General features: G+C 41.4%; 1 protein-coding gene across 1 annotated transcript in view; it reads right to left on the minus strand.

The window, feature by feature from the left end:
- LOC138954040 (protocadherin Fat 4-like) overlaps positions 1–15,263 on the minus strand; it is a 124,227-nt gene that overhangs the window by 58,346 nt on the left and 50,618 nt on the right. Inside the window, exons 17-18 of the mRNA XM_070326021.1 lie at positions 6,536–6,658; positions 2,443–2,562 (exon numbers count right to left, since the gene is read on the minus strand). Of these exons, the coding sequence (XP_070182122.1) occupies positions 2,443–2,562; positions 6,536–6,658 (243 nt within the window). The remainder of the gene's footprint in view (positions 1–2,442; positions 2,563–6,535; positions 6,659–15,263) is intronic.

Here is a 15,263-nt window from a genome sequence, read left to right on the forward strand (position 1 = left end):
ACGCGGGTTAGGGGGAGTCCCATATTGGTTGGGACGAGAAAGAATTTACCCGATGCTCCCCAGCATGTCGTAAGAGGCGACTAACGGATTCTGTTTCTCTTTTTACCCGTGTTAAGTGTTTCTTGTATAGAATATAGTCAATGTTTGTAAAGATTTTAGTCAAGCAGGATGTAAGAAATGTTAAGTCCTTTACTGGAAACTTGCCTTCTCCCAGTAAGGTAATATATTGTACTACGTTGCTAGCCCCTGGAGCAAATTTTTGATTAGTGCTTTTGTGAACAAGAAACAATTGACAGTTGGCTCTATCCCATCTCCCCCTTTCCCCGTCGCGATATAACCTTCGTGGTTGAAAACGATGTTAAACACCAAATAAAGATAAAACGAATCAATTTTAAATCTGTTTGCGAAAAATCGATTTTAATGACAACTTTTATGAGCAAACTCATTAATTAACTGTTAAGCCTCCAAGCTAAAATGCAATACCAAAGTCCTGGCTTCGTCGAAGATTACTTGACCAAACTTTCAACCAATTTGGTTGAATAATGAGAGCGTGACAGTGCCGCCTCAACTTTCACGAAAAGCCTGATATGACGTAATCGAAGACATTTATAAAATAAATGAGAAAAAAATCTGGAGATACCATGCTCAGGATCTCTCATGTCAAGTTTCATGAAGATCGGTCTAGTAGTTTTGTCTGAATCGCTCTACACACACACACACACACACACACACACTCACACACACACACACACACACACACACACACACACACACAGAGACACGCACATACCACGACCCTCGTCTCGATTCCCTCCTCTACGTTAAAACATTTAGTCAAAACTTGACTAAATGTAAAAACCAGATACATTAAAATCTTTGTTTGGTTTTAACAAAGTTTCCTGTAATGCTGCACCAGCAGGACGACATTTGTGTAATAATAAACACAGCTCTTTATTGTTGGCTTGAGCTCCTCTAAAGTTCCTTTGTATGATGTTTGCCATTTTTAAATCGGATTATGTGGTATCTACTTCCATTGTCTCCTCAAGCGGTTGTATATCCCGTGACTACCCTCCGCCTCTCCAACCTCCGTTTGCTCCTTGAGCCAGAGGTCCAAAGCGATATGGTCTGAACACGTATCCGGACTTGACCAGCCAATTGATTGAAGCGGGTAAGCCTCCTTCAACCTCTTGTCTTAGACCAAGAAATGGGCCAAAATGATGTGTTGGTCTACCTAGTTTACAGAGCCGCAGCTAAGTCGATACCTCAATCATCAGGTCATAAGCCCAGATCAATACAGGTCGCAGCGCACGGCAAACACGCCGGTTCTAAAGAAGACCACAGAGAAATAGTAGAGTTTAATAAAAGAGTGTTTAAAAACGAAATATAGGTGAAGGATCGACTGAGTCATTAGACATAAGAATTTATCTAGAAATCTGCAGGTGTTCTAGGGACCCCCCGCGGGTTAGGGGGAGTCCCATATTGGTTGGGACTAGAAAGAATTTACCCGATGCTAACCAGCATGTCGTAAGAGGCGACTAACGGTTCTGTTTCTTCTCTTCTTTTGTCTTATTTCTGCCTTACCAGTCCTTTCACCTATATTTCCTTCCAAGAAAACTCTCCCTACTATTCCCTGCAGTTTTCCAATTCTTTTCTTGTTGTCTTATTTCTACCTGACTGGATCCATCACCTTTATTTCACTTACCAAAAGTCTTCTTTTCCACATCCTTATTTCTCTGCACCCCGCATGTCGTATGAGGCGACTAACGGATTCTGTTTCTCCTTTAACCCTTGTTAAGTGGTTCTTGTATAGAATATAGTCAATGTTTGTAAAGATTTTAGTCAAGCAGTATGTAAGAAATGTTTAGTCCTTTGTACTGGAAACTTGCATTTTCCCAGTAAGGTCATATATTGTACTACGTTGCAAGCCCCTGGAGCAATTTTTTGATTAGTGCTTTTGTGAACAAGAAACACATAACAAGTGGCTCTATCCCATCTCCCACCTTTCCCCTATCCCATCTCCCCCCTTTCCCTCGTCGCGATATGACCTTCGTGGTTGAAAACGACGTTAAACACCAAATAAAGAAAGAAAAGTGTTCTAGGGAGAGTTTTGTGGAAATGAAATACAGGTGAAAGTGCCGGAAGGCAGAACTAAGACACGAGAAGAGAGGAAAAAGGGTGAGGTAGCTTAGTTTAAACAATCCCGCCGCGTGAAGACGACCCCTGCATTTGTATACATTAAATGTCTTATCCCCCAAAAAATACACTTTATAGATCTATTTGGATTAAACAAAAATGTATTCAAGGACGGAGACAAGTGCATTCAAAAGGCGTGTTTGTACGAGCATGGGCTGTTTGACAAAAGCATGTGACATACGGTGACAGAAGAAGTCTTGGTGGCACGTCTGTGATGATGGAAGTACCAAAAAGATCAGTCATACTTACTTTAGCGCTGGAGGGTCCTGTGACGAACGTTGACGCATTCTCACGTGCCACTGTAATAGTTGCTGTTGTTGTGGACACCTGTGGTGTGGGGTATCCATTATCTGTCACGCTGATTGTGCACTGTTGACACAAACACAAGTATAAATAGAGATTACACAGTGTTCTATTCATAACTTACGTGAGGAATTCCGAGAGACTTTCTTTATTTAGTGGGGCACTTACGGGGGTCGAGGCTTGCCGAGACCCCCTCAGTGCCCCACTAACCAAAGAAAGTCGCGAGGGATTCCCAACGTTAGTTGCAAAATAACATTGTATAATTTCTTTAGTACACGTTTAATGCGTTAAGACGTGTGTTTTTATGTTTTTGGACTCATCGCTGCGTCTATTTAGGGGAAGGGCTCCTAATATGGACCACTTTTTGTTTCATGCTGATAACTAGCTTGTTTTCTTGCGAAGAAGTTTCATTTTGTGTTTGGTAGTCCTCTCTTATGTTAACCTTTAAGCCTAATTAGAGTGAAATAGCTTTGATAGACATTCAGCAAAAATTAAATACAGAAAAAAAATCACAAATGGTCCATATTAGGAGCCTGGGCGCCTAATATGGACCAGTGAAGCGGCTTTCACGAATCACTGTAAAAAGCCCCCTATACTTCAAAATAACATGATACAACTTAGTGTGCAAGTCAGACTAATTAGAATATGCTTTAGATTTATCTGTTTCGGGTTGATGAGAGCATTATTTGAAGCACAACAGGAAACTAAAGAAGCTTATCAAAAACAGAGTAAAAATAAGTGAAATTATCAACTTCTACGAAAAGAAGACTATTTGTTACATTTTTTTAAATCTCGAGGGCTAGTTATAGGTTATTTTCAGCAAGCTTCTTAAAGGCACAGTAAGCCTCCCGTAAACCATCACAGACACTGTCAGGCTTTTACACACAGTACAAACACCCTTTCATTTAAACACTCACCCCTTGAGAACATCCTAGGTGCCCTCCGGAAAGAGCGAGCAATTTTCAAAGAATTTATCTTTGCGTGGTTTATCTTACCCCTGAGCCATCGTGAACCCGTGTGATCCAGTTTCCCTTTTTCACAATGCAGTCGTCAGTTAGCAATTTGAATGCGACTCGCTGTGAGCTTATCTGCAATAGCACGTTATTAAGTACCTCTGACTATGCACAAAACAAACTGCTGTGGTTCACAAGAACTCTCGCGATGGCTTTTGACTGTTTAGAGGAATTGGTGAAGGCATACACCGTCGTCTGCTACGAGAATCACGATCTTGCGTGACCCTGCTTCCGGGCGTTTCTTTATTCAAACTTTCAAAACTTCGAATTGTACTGATCTTGTCTTGATGAAAAAAGAATTATTTTATGATTTAAGAATGTTTGTGTAACAAAAATTCTTTTATGATTTAAGAATGTTTGTGTAACAAGCTGTCAATTTATTATTTAGATTTTAAAAGTTAGGTCTAGCGCCAAAACGCACCACGGTCCGATTGTCTCTGAGACAATCTGCAAAATTAATTCTTTGAAAATTGCTCGCTCTTTACGTAGGGCACCTAGGATGTTCCCGTTTGGTGAGCGTTCAAATGGAAGGGTATTTGTACTGTGTGTAAAAGCCTGACAGTATCTGTGATGGTTTACGCGAGGGGCACTGTGCATTTAATGATGTCTGTTCTGTGTATTGCTAACAGCCAAGTTCGCATAATGAGCTTAAGGCGGTGTGGCAGGAATGCTTAGAGAGGAATCCAGACTGAAAAGGATGAAACAGATTCATTTGTTCTATATATGACAGTAGGTGTTTTTGTATGTGCTTTTTTTAAGGGTTTTAAATAGAACAGGTAAGAGAGAGAGAGGGAGACGCTTTGGCACTTTATTGTCATTAGCTAATAAAAGCCTTATAGACAAGGTAAAACAACAACAATTTCTGCATCATGCATGAAAGGGGTAAAAAGACGAATGAACAAAACAGCAATAACAACAAAAACATAGCAAACCGGTGTATGAGCACGAACAAAGAAAGAAACAAACACGATAACCATAGGTAAACAAAAAGTTCTCAAAACTAAGGGTAAAAAGCGAGGTATAGTATGTACAGTCCCCGGCCAAAGAAACGCAACTCATTCGCGCCCACTGTTGCGAGTGATTTTTTGTCATTTTCAAATTGTCGTAAACTATGAACCAGATTAGGTAAATCAAAAAGAAAAACAGATTCGTAGAGGATATTTTACTGGCTCTACGATAAATGCATAGTATTTAATCGTTTTTATTTTTTATTTGTTCATAGATTGTGTTATACAGGGTAGGGGTCAAGCGAGTCGTGATTACAGGCAAACGTGCCTCTTCAACATGCTACAAAAATTGTAGAAATGCATATTTTTTAACAAGGTAAAGACATTTTTGGAGAAAAGTCATTTCTTAACAACACTATTTAATTAGAATTATTCGCCAAAGCGTTTAAGACTCCACAAAATGAGCAAAGATCACTTAGACAGTGTTAAAAAGGGTTGTTTGGCAAAAGCTCATTCGCACGGAATCGACGTGATGATTTCATTAAAAAAACAATTGCAATATGTGGCCAAGTGTCTGGTCTACACGATCAGGCTATAACTAGAAACTTTGCTGAATCTGGTCGAATAACTTGAAGGATTAGCCCACGTACTGGTATTGTGTATGTTTGTGTGCAGGAGAACGTAAACCCGCCTCTCAGTGTTGTTGCATCAATTACATATTTAACATAAGTAATAATTATCATTGAGTTTTTGTTTTTATTTTGCTGTTCTCTTTTGTGTATGTGTGTGTGAGGTTGTTTTCTTCCATACATTCGTAACGAACTATGCTGCCCTCTCCATGAAAATGTACATTTATCTGAACTTACTTATTGCATGTCTCAGCATCGATGTTCTCGTCCCACGCGCTTCATTCATAGTCTCACCTTATTTTTTTCTTTATTTTAATTTTTTTTAATTTTTTTTAATTTTTTTTTTTCTCTCTCTGTAAATCCTCCTGTTTTGATAAGTTCCCCGTACCCCCTCCTACATTTTGTTCTTCTGGTTAATAATTGTGTTGTCCACCATCATGAAAACTTGTGTAACTTGTTATGGTCACGTCAAATAAGCATCTGCTTGAGTTCGTGTCCTAGCTGCATTTTTGTCAATTGTTTCATGTCATGTATTTAGAATAAAATTGTGTTTAAACCAACTAGAAACAAAAAAGTGCGTTTTTATTTTTATTTTTTTTAACATCGATCGATAAGCGATAGTGATTTGTATGAAAGTACTATGAAGCCAAACGCAAACAAATACACACGAACATATTCATACACACACACACAGACACACACATCCATACATTCAGATTATCAAACAGCCAGATAAACGAACAAAGTCGCGATGTGCAGGAGCGCTACGCAGTGCTAAAATGGACACCAACTGTCACTTTGATGATCGCTGTCCCAAGCAGTTTGTCTGTCACTATTTCTCCAAAGTTATATTTCTCACATTTAAAACAACGGACACAGAGACAAAGACACACGCACACACATACACAAACAACCCTCCCGCCTGAAGGCCCAACCACAACACACACACACGTAGGCACGCACTCACACACACACACACACACACACACACACACGCACACACACACACACACTTACCCTATCCCCGCCATACAGAGAGAGCTCAGCGTCGTCCATGGTATCAGTGACGGTGAAGCGAACACACACACACACACACACACACACACACACACACACATACTCACACACACACACACACACACACACACACACACATACATACACACACACACACATACATACACAGACACACATTTTCACAGACACGCAGAAACACAAACACAGACACAGGCGCGCACACACACATTAGCTGACTAGTCTGAAACGAGTAGGCTACCTGCGGGACGCATGAGAACACAAATTTAGTGCGTCCCGGGACCCGCTCTGTATCGGTTTAGTGCGTCCCGGTGACCCCCTCCATGAATTTCTAGTACGTGATTTCGGCTTCTTTGGGGAGCCCCGAGAAGACAAACGTTGTAAAACCATAAACTTCATCAAACAAATAACCTACCACGTAGGAGTCGCTGGCAGTTCCGAGAAGGGACTGGATCAAAACGATGTCGCCTCTCGCAGGATGCAGGAAGAACGCTGATGTGGCAGGGATTGAACCAGTCAGTGAATACGCGATGGTATCCTGTAGACATGTTTAAAAATGATGCTAAAAGAAAAATTGGGTAAGTGAATGAGTGAGGAAGTGAGTGATTCAGTGATTGAGCGAGCATGTGGGTAAGAGATTCACACTTTGCAAGAGCGCGGGGATATCCGGAAGAAAGAGGAACTTGAAACACAGTAAACCACAAGGCATATATCAAAACGGTTTCTTCATTGGCGTTTCTTTCGAGAGTGCCTACGTGACAATTCGCCAAAAAAAATTTAAAACAAGTCGCGTAAGGCGAAAATACAACATTTAGTCAAGTAGCTGTCAAACTCACAGAATGAAACTGAATGCAATGCAACGCAGCAAGACCGTATACTCGTAGCATCGTCAGTCCACCGCGCACGGCAAAGGCAGTGTGTGTTGCGCTGAGAAGGATAGCACGCTTTTCTGTACTTCTCTTTGTTTTAACTTTCTGAGCGTGTTTTTAATCCAAACATATCATATCTATATGTTTTAGGAATCAGGAACCGACAAGGAATAAGATGAAAGTGTTTTTGAATTGATTTCGAAAGTTTAATTTTGATAATAATTTTTATATATTTAATTTTCAGAGCTTGTTTATAATCCAAATATAACAAACTTATATGTTTTTGGAATCAGCAAATGATGGAGAATAAGATGAACGTAAATTTGGATCGTTTTAGAAAAAAATATTTATTTTTACAATTTTTAGATTTTTAATGACCAAAGTCATTAATTAATTTTTAAGCCACCAAGCTGAAATGCAATACCGAAGTCCGGCCTTCGTCGAAGATTGCTTGGCCAAAATTTCAATCAATTTGATTGAAAAATGAGGGCGTGACAGTGCCGCCTCAACTTTTATAAAAAGCCGGATATGACGTCATCAAAGGTATTTATCAAAACAAGGAAAAAAACTTTCGGGGATATCAATCCCAGGAACTCTCATGTCAAATTTCATAAAGATCGGTCCAGTAGTTTGGTCTGAATCGCTCTACACACACACACACACACACACACACACACACACACACACACACACACACACACACACGCACAGACAGACAGACAGACAGACACACACACACACACACACATACACCACGACCCTCGTTTCGATTCCCCCTCGATGTTAAAACATTTAGTCAAAACTTGACTAAATGTAAAAAACCAAGTCGCCTAAGGCGAAAATACAACATTTAGTCAAGTAGCTGTCGAACTCACAGAATGAAACTGAACGCAATGCAATTTTTCAGCAAGACCGTATACTCGTAGCATCGTCAGTCCACCGCTCGTGGCAAAGGCAGTTTAATTATTATTATTCTCTTTATTCTCTTTATTTATATAGCGCCTTATCCGAAGTTCAAAGCGCTTTATGCCGTGTGAGATGGAATTTTTTACACAATATATCACGCATTCACATCGACCAGCAAACCTCAAGCCTGTTAGGCGAATGTTCACCTTTCGCGGCCTTTATTCCAAGTCACACGGGTATTTGATGGACATTTTTATCTATGCCTATACAATTTTGCCAGGAAAGACCCTTTTGTCAATCGTGGGATCTTTAACGTGCACACCCCAATATAGTGTACACGAAGGGACCTCGGTTTTTCGTCTCATCCGAAAGACTAGCACTTGAACCCACCATCTAGGTTAGGAAAGGGGGGAGAAAATAGCGGCCCGACCCAGGGTCGAACACGCAACCTCTCGATTCCGAGCGCAAGTGCGTTACCACTCGGCCACCCACCCAATTGACAAGAAGAGCGGGGTAGTAGTTGCGCTGAGAAGGATAGCACGCTTTTCTGTACCTCTCTTCGTTTTAACTTTCTGAGCGTGGTTTTAATCCACACATATCATATCTATATGTTTTAGGAATCAGGAACCGACAAGGAATAAGATGAAAGTGTTTTTAAATTGATTTCGAAAATTTAATTTTGATCATAATTTTTATATTTTTAATTTTCAGTACTTGTTTTTAATCCACATATAACATATGTATATGTTTTTGGAATCAGAAATGATGAAGAATAAGATGAACGTAAATTTGGATCGTTTTAGAATGGGTTTTTTTTTTTACAATTTTCAGATTTTTAATGACCAAAGTCATTAATTAATTTTTAAGCCACCACGCTGAAATGCAATACCGAAGTCCGGGCTTCGTCGAACAATACTTGACCAAAATTTCAACCAATTTGGTTGAAAAATGAGGGCGTGACAGTGCCGCCTCAACTTTCACGAAAAGCCGGATATGACGTCATCAAAGACATTTATCAAAAAAATGAAAAAAACGTATGGGGATATCATACCCAGGAACTTTCATGTCAAATTTCATAAAGATCGGTCCAGTAGTTTGGTCTGAATCGCTCTACACACACGCACACACACACACACACACACACACACATACACCACGACCCTCGTCTCGATTCCCCCCTCGATGTTACAATTTTTAGATTTTTAATGACCAAAGTCATTAATTAATTTTTAAGCCACCAAGCTGAAATGCAATACCGAAGTCCGGACTTCGTCGAAAATTGCTTTACCAAAATTTCAATCAATGTCATTGAAAAATGAGGGTGTGACAGTGCCGCCTCAAGTTTCACAAAAAGCCGGATATGACGTCATCAAAGATATTTATCAAAAAAATGAAAAAAAATATCCAGGGATATCATTCCCAGGAACTCTCATGTCAAATTTCATAAAGATCGGTCCAGTAGTTTAGTCTGAATCGCTCTACACACACACACACACACACACACAGACAGACACACACACACACACATACACACACACATACACACACACACACACACATACACACACACACACACACACACACATACACCACGACCCTCGTCTCGATTCCCCCTCTACGTTAAAACATTTAGTCAAAACTTGACTAAATGTAAAAAGGGAGAGGCCTTAAATTGGGGGTGGGGTGGGGTGTCTTAAAAGGGAGGTTTAATTGTACAGTCCCCGGCGAAAGAAACCCAACTCATTCGCGCCCACTGTTGCGAGTGATTTTTCGTCATTTTCAAATTGTCGTAAAATATGATTTCTTTAAAAAAAACAGGTGCTATTTGTGGCCAAATGTCTGGTCTACACGATCAAACTATAACTATATAGAAACAAAAAAGTGCGTTTTTTTCATTTTATTTTATTTTTTACATCGATCGATTAGCGATAGTGATTCGTATGAAAATACTATGAAGCCAAACGCATACGTCCCCCCTCCCTTATAACATATTTACACACACATGCACACAAATACACACACACACATATGCATACACACACACACACAGACACGCACATCCATACATACAGATAAACGAAAAGACGGATAAACGAACAAAGTCGCGATGTGCAGGAGCGCTACGCAGTGCTAAAACGGACGCCAACTGTCACTTTGATGATCGCTGCAGTTTGTCTGTCACTATTTCTCCAAAGTTATATTTCTCACATTTAAAACAACGTTCACAGACACAAAGACACACGCACACATAAACACTCATGCACCCACACTCTCACATACACGGACAGGCGCATATCACAATCAGTTGTTGAATGATAAGTCACGTTTGTCTCGGAAACTAAAACATATTTGTTGTCAGTGTGTAACCCAATGAGGGGAAACTGTGTACGAGGGATAACGTCTTGCCTTCAAGGGCCGCGATAGAGGGTAAACAAACACAAGTATGTTCATTCGTTATGTTCTAACTCCTCGAAGTCGACCTCTCTATTCACTTCCAAATCTCGTCATGTCAAAACGATTTGCGTGAAGCAATATTACTACATTTAGTCAACCCTTCCAACTGACAAAATGAAATTGATCACACATAATTATACTCCACAGCTGTGTCACCGGCATTCATGCCTTGCGGACTTGCCGACAAGTTCACACAACAGAGATCGTTCAGAAAGTGACAAACCAGTATAGCGCATTAGCGTACAGCATTTCACAGTTAAACGCGCGTTTTGATATTCTTTCTAATTTTCAGACCTTGCTTTTAATCCAAACATAACATATCTATATAAACTCGGAGGCAAAAGAAACGCAACTAAAGGATGCGTTAATTAAACCTTTATGGACTTGAAATAAAAAGAAAATCATGATACTAGCATGTTCTGCACGTGTTGTTTTAGGGGTCTCATCTTGTCAAAACCGTGTTTGCCGTTATCTGGGTCACACGCGAGGTCTTGTTCACGGGGATCCCAAACCATCATGGGGACAACTTTCAGCACATGCAAAATGTGGAAAAGCAGCTTTTCGTGTTCAGAGTGTTCAGGCAAGCTGTACCGTACTAACAAAACTGTTACAACATTCATTTCTGCGACACAGGCGCGATGCCGAGACTATCACCAGACCAGCGCCAACAGGCGATCGGGAGACTTGATGCCGGACAATCAGTTGAGCAAGTTGCTAGGGCATTTGGAGTAAATGTCACTACGGTTTATCGCCTGCAGCAACGTTTTCATGCCACTAACAGTACCTGCGACTTACCAGAACGTGGCAGACCCCGGATAACAACAGCCCGACAAGATCGCCATCTTGTCCATCAACATCAGCAAGATGCATTCGAAACTGCCGCCAACACAGCCCGTAACACATTCGGGGTGCATAGACAACCCGTCAGTGCCAGAACTGTACGCCGACGCTTTGGTGGGCAGAACCTGGTAAATCGGCGTCCTCCTCGACGTTCTGTCTTGACAGCTCAGCATCGCCTGGATCGTCTGGCCTGGGCCCAGCAGCATGCCCACTGGCGCCATCGGGACTGGCGGAGGGTTCTTTTTTCGGACGAGAAGCGCCTTTGCCTGGAACCTGGCGATGAGCGTGTCCGGATCTGGCGAAGACCTGGACAGCGGTTTGCTAACAATAACATCCTGCAGCATGATCGATGGGGAGGTGCCAGCGTCATGAAATGGGGCGCCATTGGTGTCAACCAGCGAGTGGGACCTGTCGTCTTTCAGAACGTCGGCCAAGGTCGTAGGAATGGTGTCAATGCAGACCGCTACATCAATCAAGTCCTGCGTCCCTATGTGGTTCCATTTGTCCAGAGGCACCGGAACTGCCTGTTCCAGCAAGACAATGCCCGTCCCCATACTGCACGTGCTACCCAGGACTTCCTGCGTCACAACAGCGTGAACCTTCTGCCTCATCCTGCTCGATCTCCGGATCTCATCCCAATCGAACACTTTTGGGACATCATGCAAATAAGGATTAATGCCCTTGCCCGGAGACCCCGCACAGCAGCAGAACTGCGTGCTGCCGTGACCCAGTTGTGGGCTCAGGTCCCTCAGCAGCAAAATAATCAGCTCGTCCTCTCCATGTACCGGAGGTGCGCCACAGTCATCAACGCCCAGGGAGGAGCAACACACTATTGACTTTCAACAGTCTTCAAACAGTGTTCAGTGGAACATGGCACGTCATGCTCTTATCCCAATACACTTTTCCGTGTGGTTTTGTTTCGGTCAATTCGTTTCCTTGTTATTGTTAACCCGAAATAATTAATTCGACATTAAAATTCATGTGTAACCCATCTTCACTGCAGCATTTGCGTTTCTTTTGCCACTGAGTATATGTTGTTGGAATCACGATACCAAAAAGAATCAGATGAAATTGTTTTTAAAATACTGAACCGATCTTCATGAAACTTTACATAAGATTTCCTTGGTATGAAGATCGGTCCAGTAGTTTACTCACATATCACACACACACACACACACACACACACACACACACACACACACACACACACACACACACACACACACACACACACACACACACACACACACAAACACATACAAACACACACACAACCACACACACACACACAGACACACACACACTCATACTCACATACACACACACACACACACATACACCAAGACCCTCGTCTCCATTCCCCGTCTATGTTAACACATGTAATCTAAAATTGACTAAAAGTAAACAAAACAAGACAACATGCACAGACTGACAACAACAAGAACATACAAGCCAGAGCACAGGTGTTTTTCTTGACAGAGCACGACTACAGTTAAAGGACCTCTTTTTAAGGTCAGATAAAGCAGTTGGGGTTGATTTAATGATATAGGTAAGCATCTACAGATGCAAAAACCGATCAGTAAATCTCATGTTTTGTGTTACATCAGTCTAATTAATTTTACACAAAATGCATGCTCAAAAAGCGACCAAATTCGTCTGCTACGCGAGACTTCAAATTCCCCGCGGCGGCAAGCCCTTGGCTGTGACGTCACAGGGGGAGCCAGAAGCGAAAGTAGCAACGCTCGGTGTGCGTCTTTGCTGCAGCTGTGGATGCGCGCGTGCTCCCGACAACATGCCGAGAGAGTGTGCTGCTGCCGAATGTTCGGAGTTGCAAAAAAAAAAGACTCAGGCTTGAGTTTTTATTTGTTTCTATCCGACTGGGTAACAACTACAACGACGACAATAACACTGACAACAACTCGAAAACCAAGAACAACTACAATGCCAACAACAACAGCTTTACACTGATAAACTGTAGGTGGAACACGATTGATTTGACACGTTACAACCTTGATTTCATCTACGACGACGACAACAACAACATCAACTTAAATTCGAGAACATAATTATACGTCTTCAACATCATAGCCAACAACAAATCCGTTAGAACTTCAACTACACTCACACTCTGTTCCAAGGCGGCAACTCTCTCACAGAAAGTATTATTTTACAATGTTCTTGATGCTTGTATAGCAATAGCCATAGTTGTTAGAAGAGGAAATGGTGTGAACTTAGCTATTGTATTATGGTCTCTACACTTCGTCTATAGTTACAGTCCCAACGAATCGCGACAAAATAACTCTGAAAAGGACTCAGTAAATACTAGCAACCGTGAAGTACGCTCGATTCCTATAAGTACGCTGTTATTTTTTGTAATATTATATTTTTTAGTCTTGAAACTGATGTTATGTGGGGACATTAATCCGAATCCGGGACCAGTTTCTCCGTTAGAAAAAGGTGAACTTATAGTAGCACACTTAAACACCAGAAGTTTGAGGAACAAACTTGATATTGTGGAAAGTGAAATTAGAGATTTTGACATAGTAACTTTATCTGAGACTTGGTTACCTGCTGGTAAGATGCAAGACCAATTTAATATTAATGGTTTCCATCCACTTGTGCGGAGAGACAGACCAGACGGAGCACACGGTGGTGTGGCAATATATGTTAAAGATTACTTATGCTGTAAAGAGAGAACAGATCTTTTGATTCCTAACCTTGAAGCCACATGGATCGAAACCAAATTGAATCAAGAAACTATATTGATAGGCTCGTTTTACCGGCCTCCTAGTGCCCCTGTTGCTTATTGGCAACTGATCGATTCTTCTATTAAACAAGTTATGGCCACCCCTCACAAATTCATAATTCTTGGTGATTTTAATTCCGATTTTAATGACAACCCACCAAAGCAACTCACAGACATTTTGTATCTGAATAGCTTAAAGCAACTAGTTACAAGTCCCACACGGATAACTGAAGATACGTCCACCTGTATCGACCTGATTATTACCCCAAGCACTGACATTGTTGATAAAGTAGAAGTTATTCCTCCCATTTGTAGTGATCACTCCGTACCAGTCGTTTATTTAAAGCATCATTTGAAGAAAAGATCACACTCAAAAAGAACGATTTTAGATTATAGCAAACTAGACGGTCAAAAGTTAATAGTTGAGTTACAGAAAATTGATTGGTCAAACATAGTGACTTTAGAAGATATTCATACCGCAGCTTCTCTTTTTTCGGAGCAGTTGTATTCGATCGTGAAAACCTGCTTGCCTGTCAAAGAAGTCACCATTCGGGAGGGAGACACACCCTGGATCACATCATATATTTTGAAACTAGAATGAATACCCGCTTCGCCGGGTAGCCGGCTTCGCCGGGAAGAAGTACTTAGAGCCGTACGCCGGCTTCGCCGGGTCCGAACAATGGACCCGCCAAGCTTAGGTCCCTCCCAGATTCGTGGAATGGGAACAGCACGAAAATGATTCAGTGGCCATAATGCCATTCCTGACCATATCGAGTCCCATCCTTGTCGACGAATGTAACCGTGTTAATCACCTTTGGAGGCGAACTCCACTCAAACAGGACTGAGCAAGTTATGGCTTCTCAACGGAAGGCCAGTACATAAATTTACACAAAAGCCGCCAGACCACATCACAAACAGAACTGAAGAATGCACAGGTGTTGCTCATATAGAGACACACACACACACACACACACACACACACACAAAAACACAGAGAAGCCGTATCTATAGAGAGATAGATGACAGTGTATTTTTCGCGTGGCTATAAATTGATTCGACCTTTGCACTTTTACAGTGAGGATAATTTACGGGTCCAATTTACGTTCTGTACACTGCGTTGACCTTCCAAAAATAGTAACAGTAACAGAACGCCGGGAATATCCGAAGACGCTCAGCGCAGTGGACAGCGCAGTGACATTCTAAAAATAGTAGTAACTTACAACTGAACGGGAAAGCCACACGAAGGAAGGGAGATAAACGCCAAACACTGGAGAAGATAAGGAAGAGTTACTTATAATGGTGAAATGAACAGAAAAACCAAAATCAGT

This window comes from Littorina saxatilis, linkage group LG2, assembly GCF_037325665.1.
Source record: "Littorina saxatilis isolate snail1 linkage group LG2, US_GU_Lsax_2.0, whole genome shotgun sequence".
Taxonomy (NCBI): Eukaryota; Metazoa; Mollusca; class Gastropoda; order Littorinimorpha; family Littorinidae; genus Littorina; species Littorina saxatilis.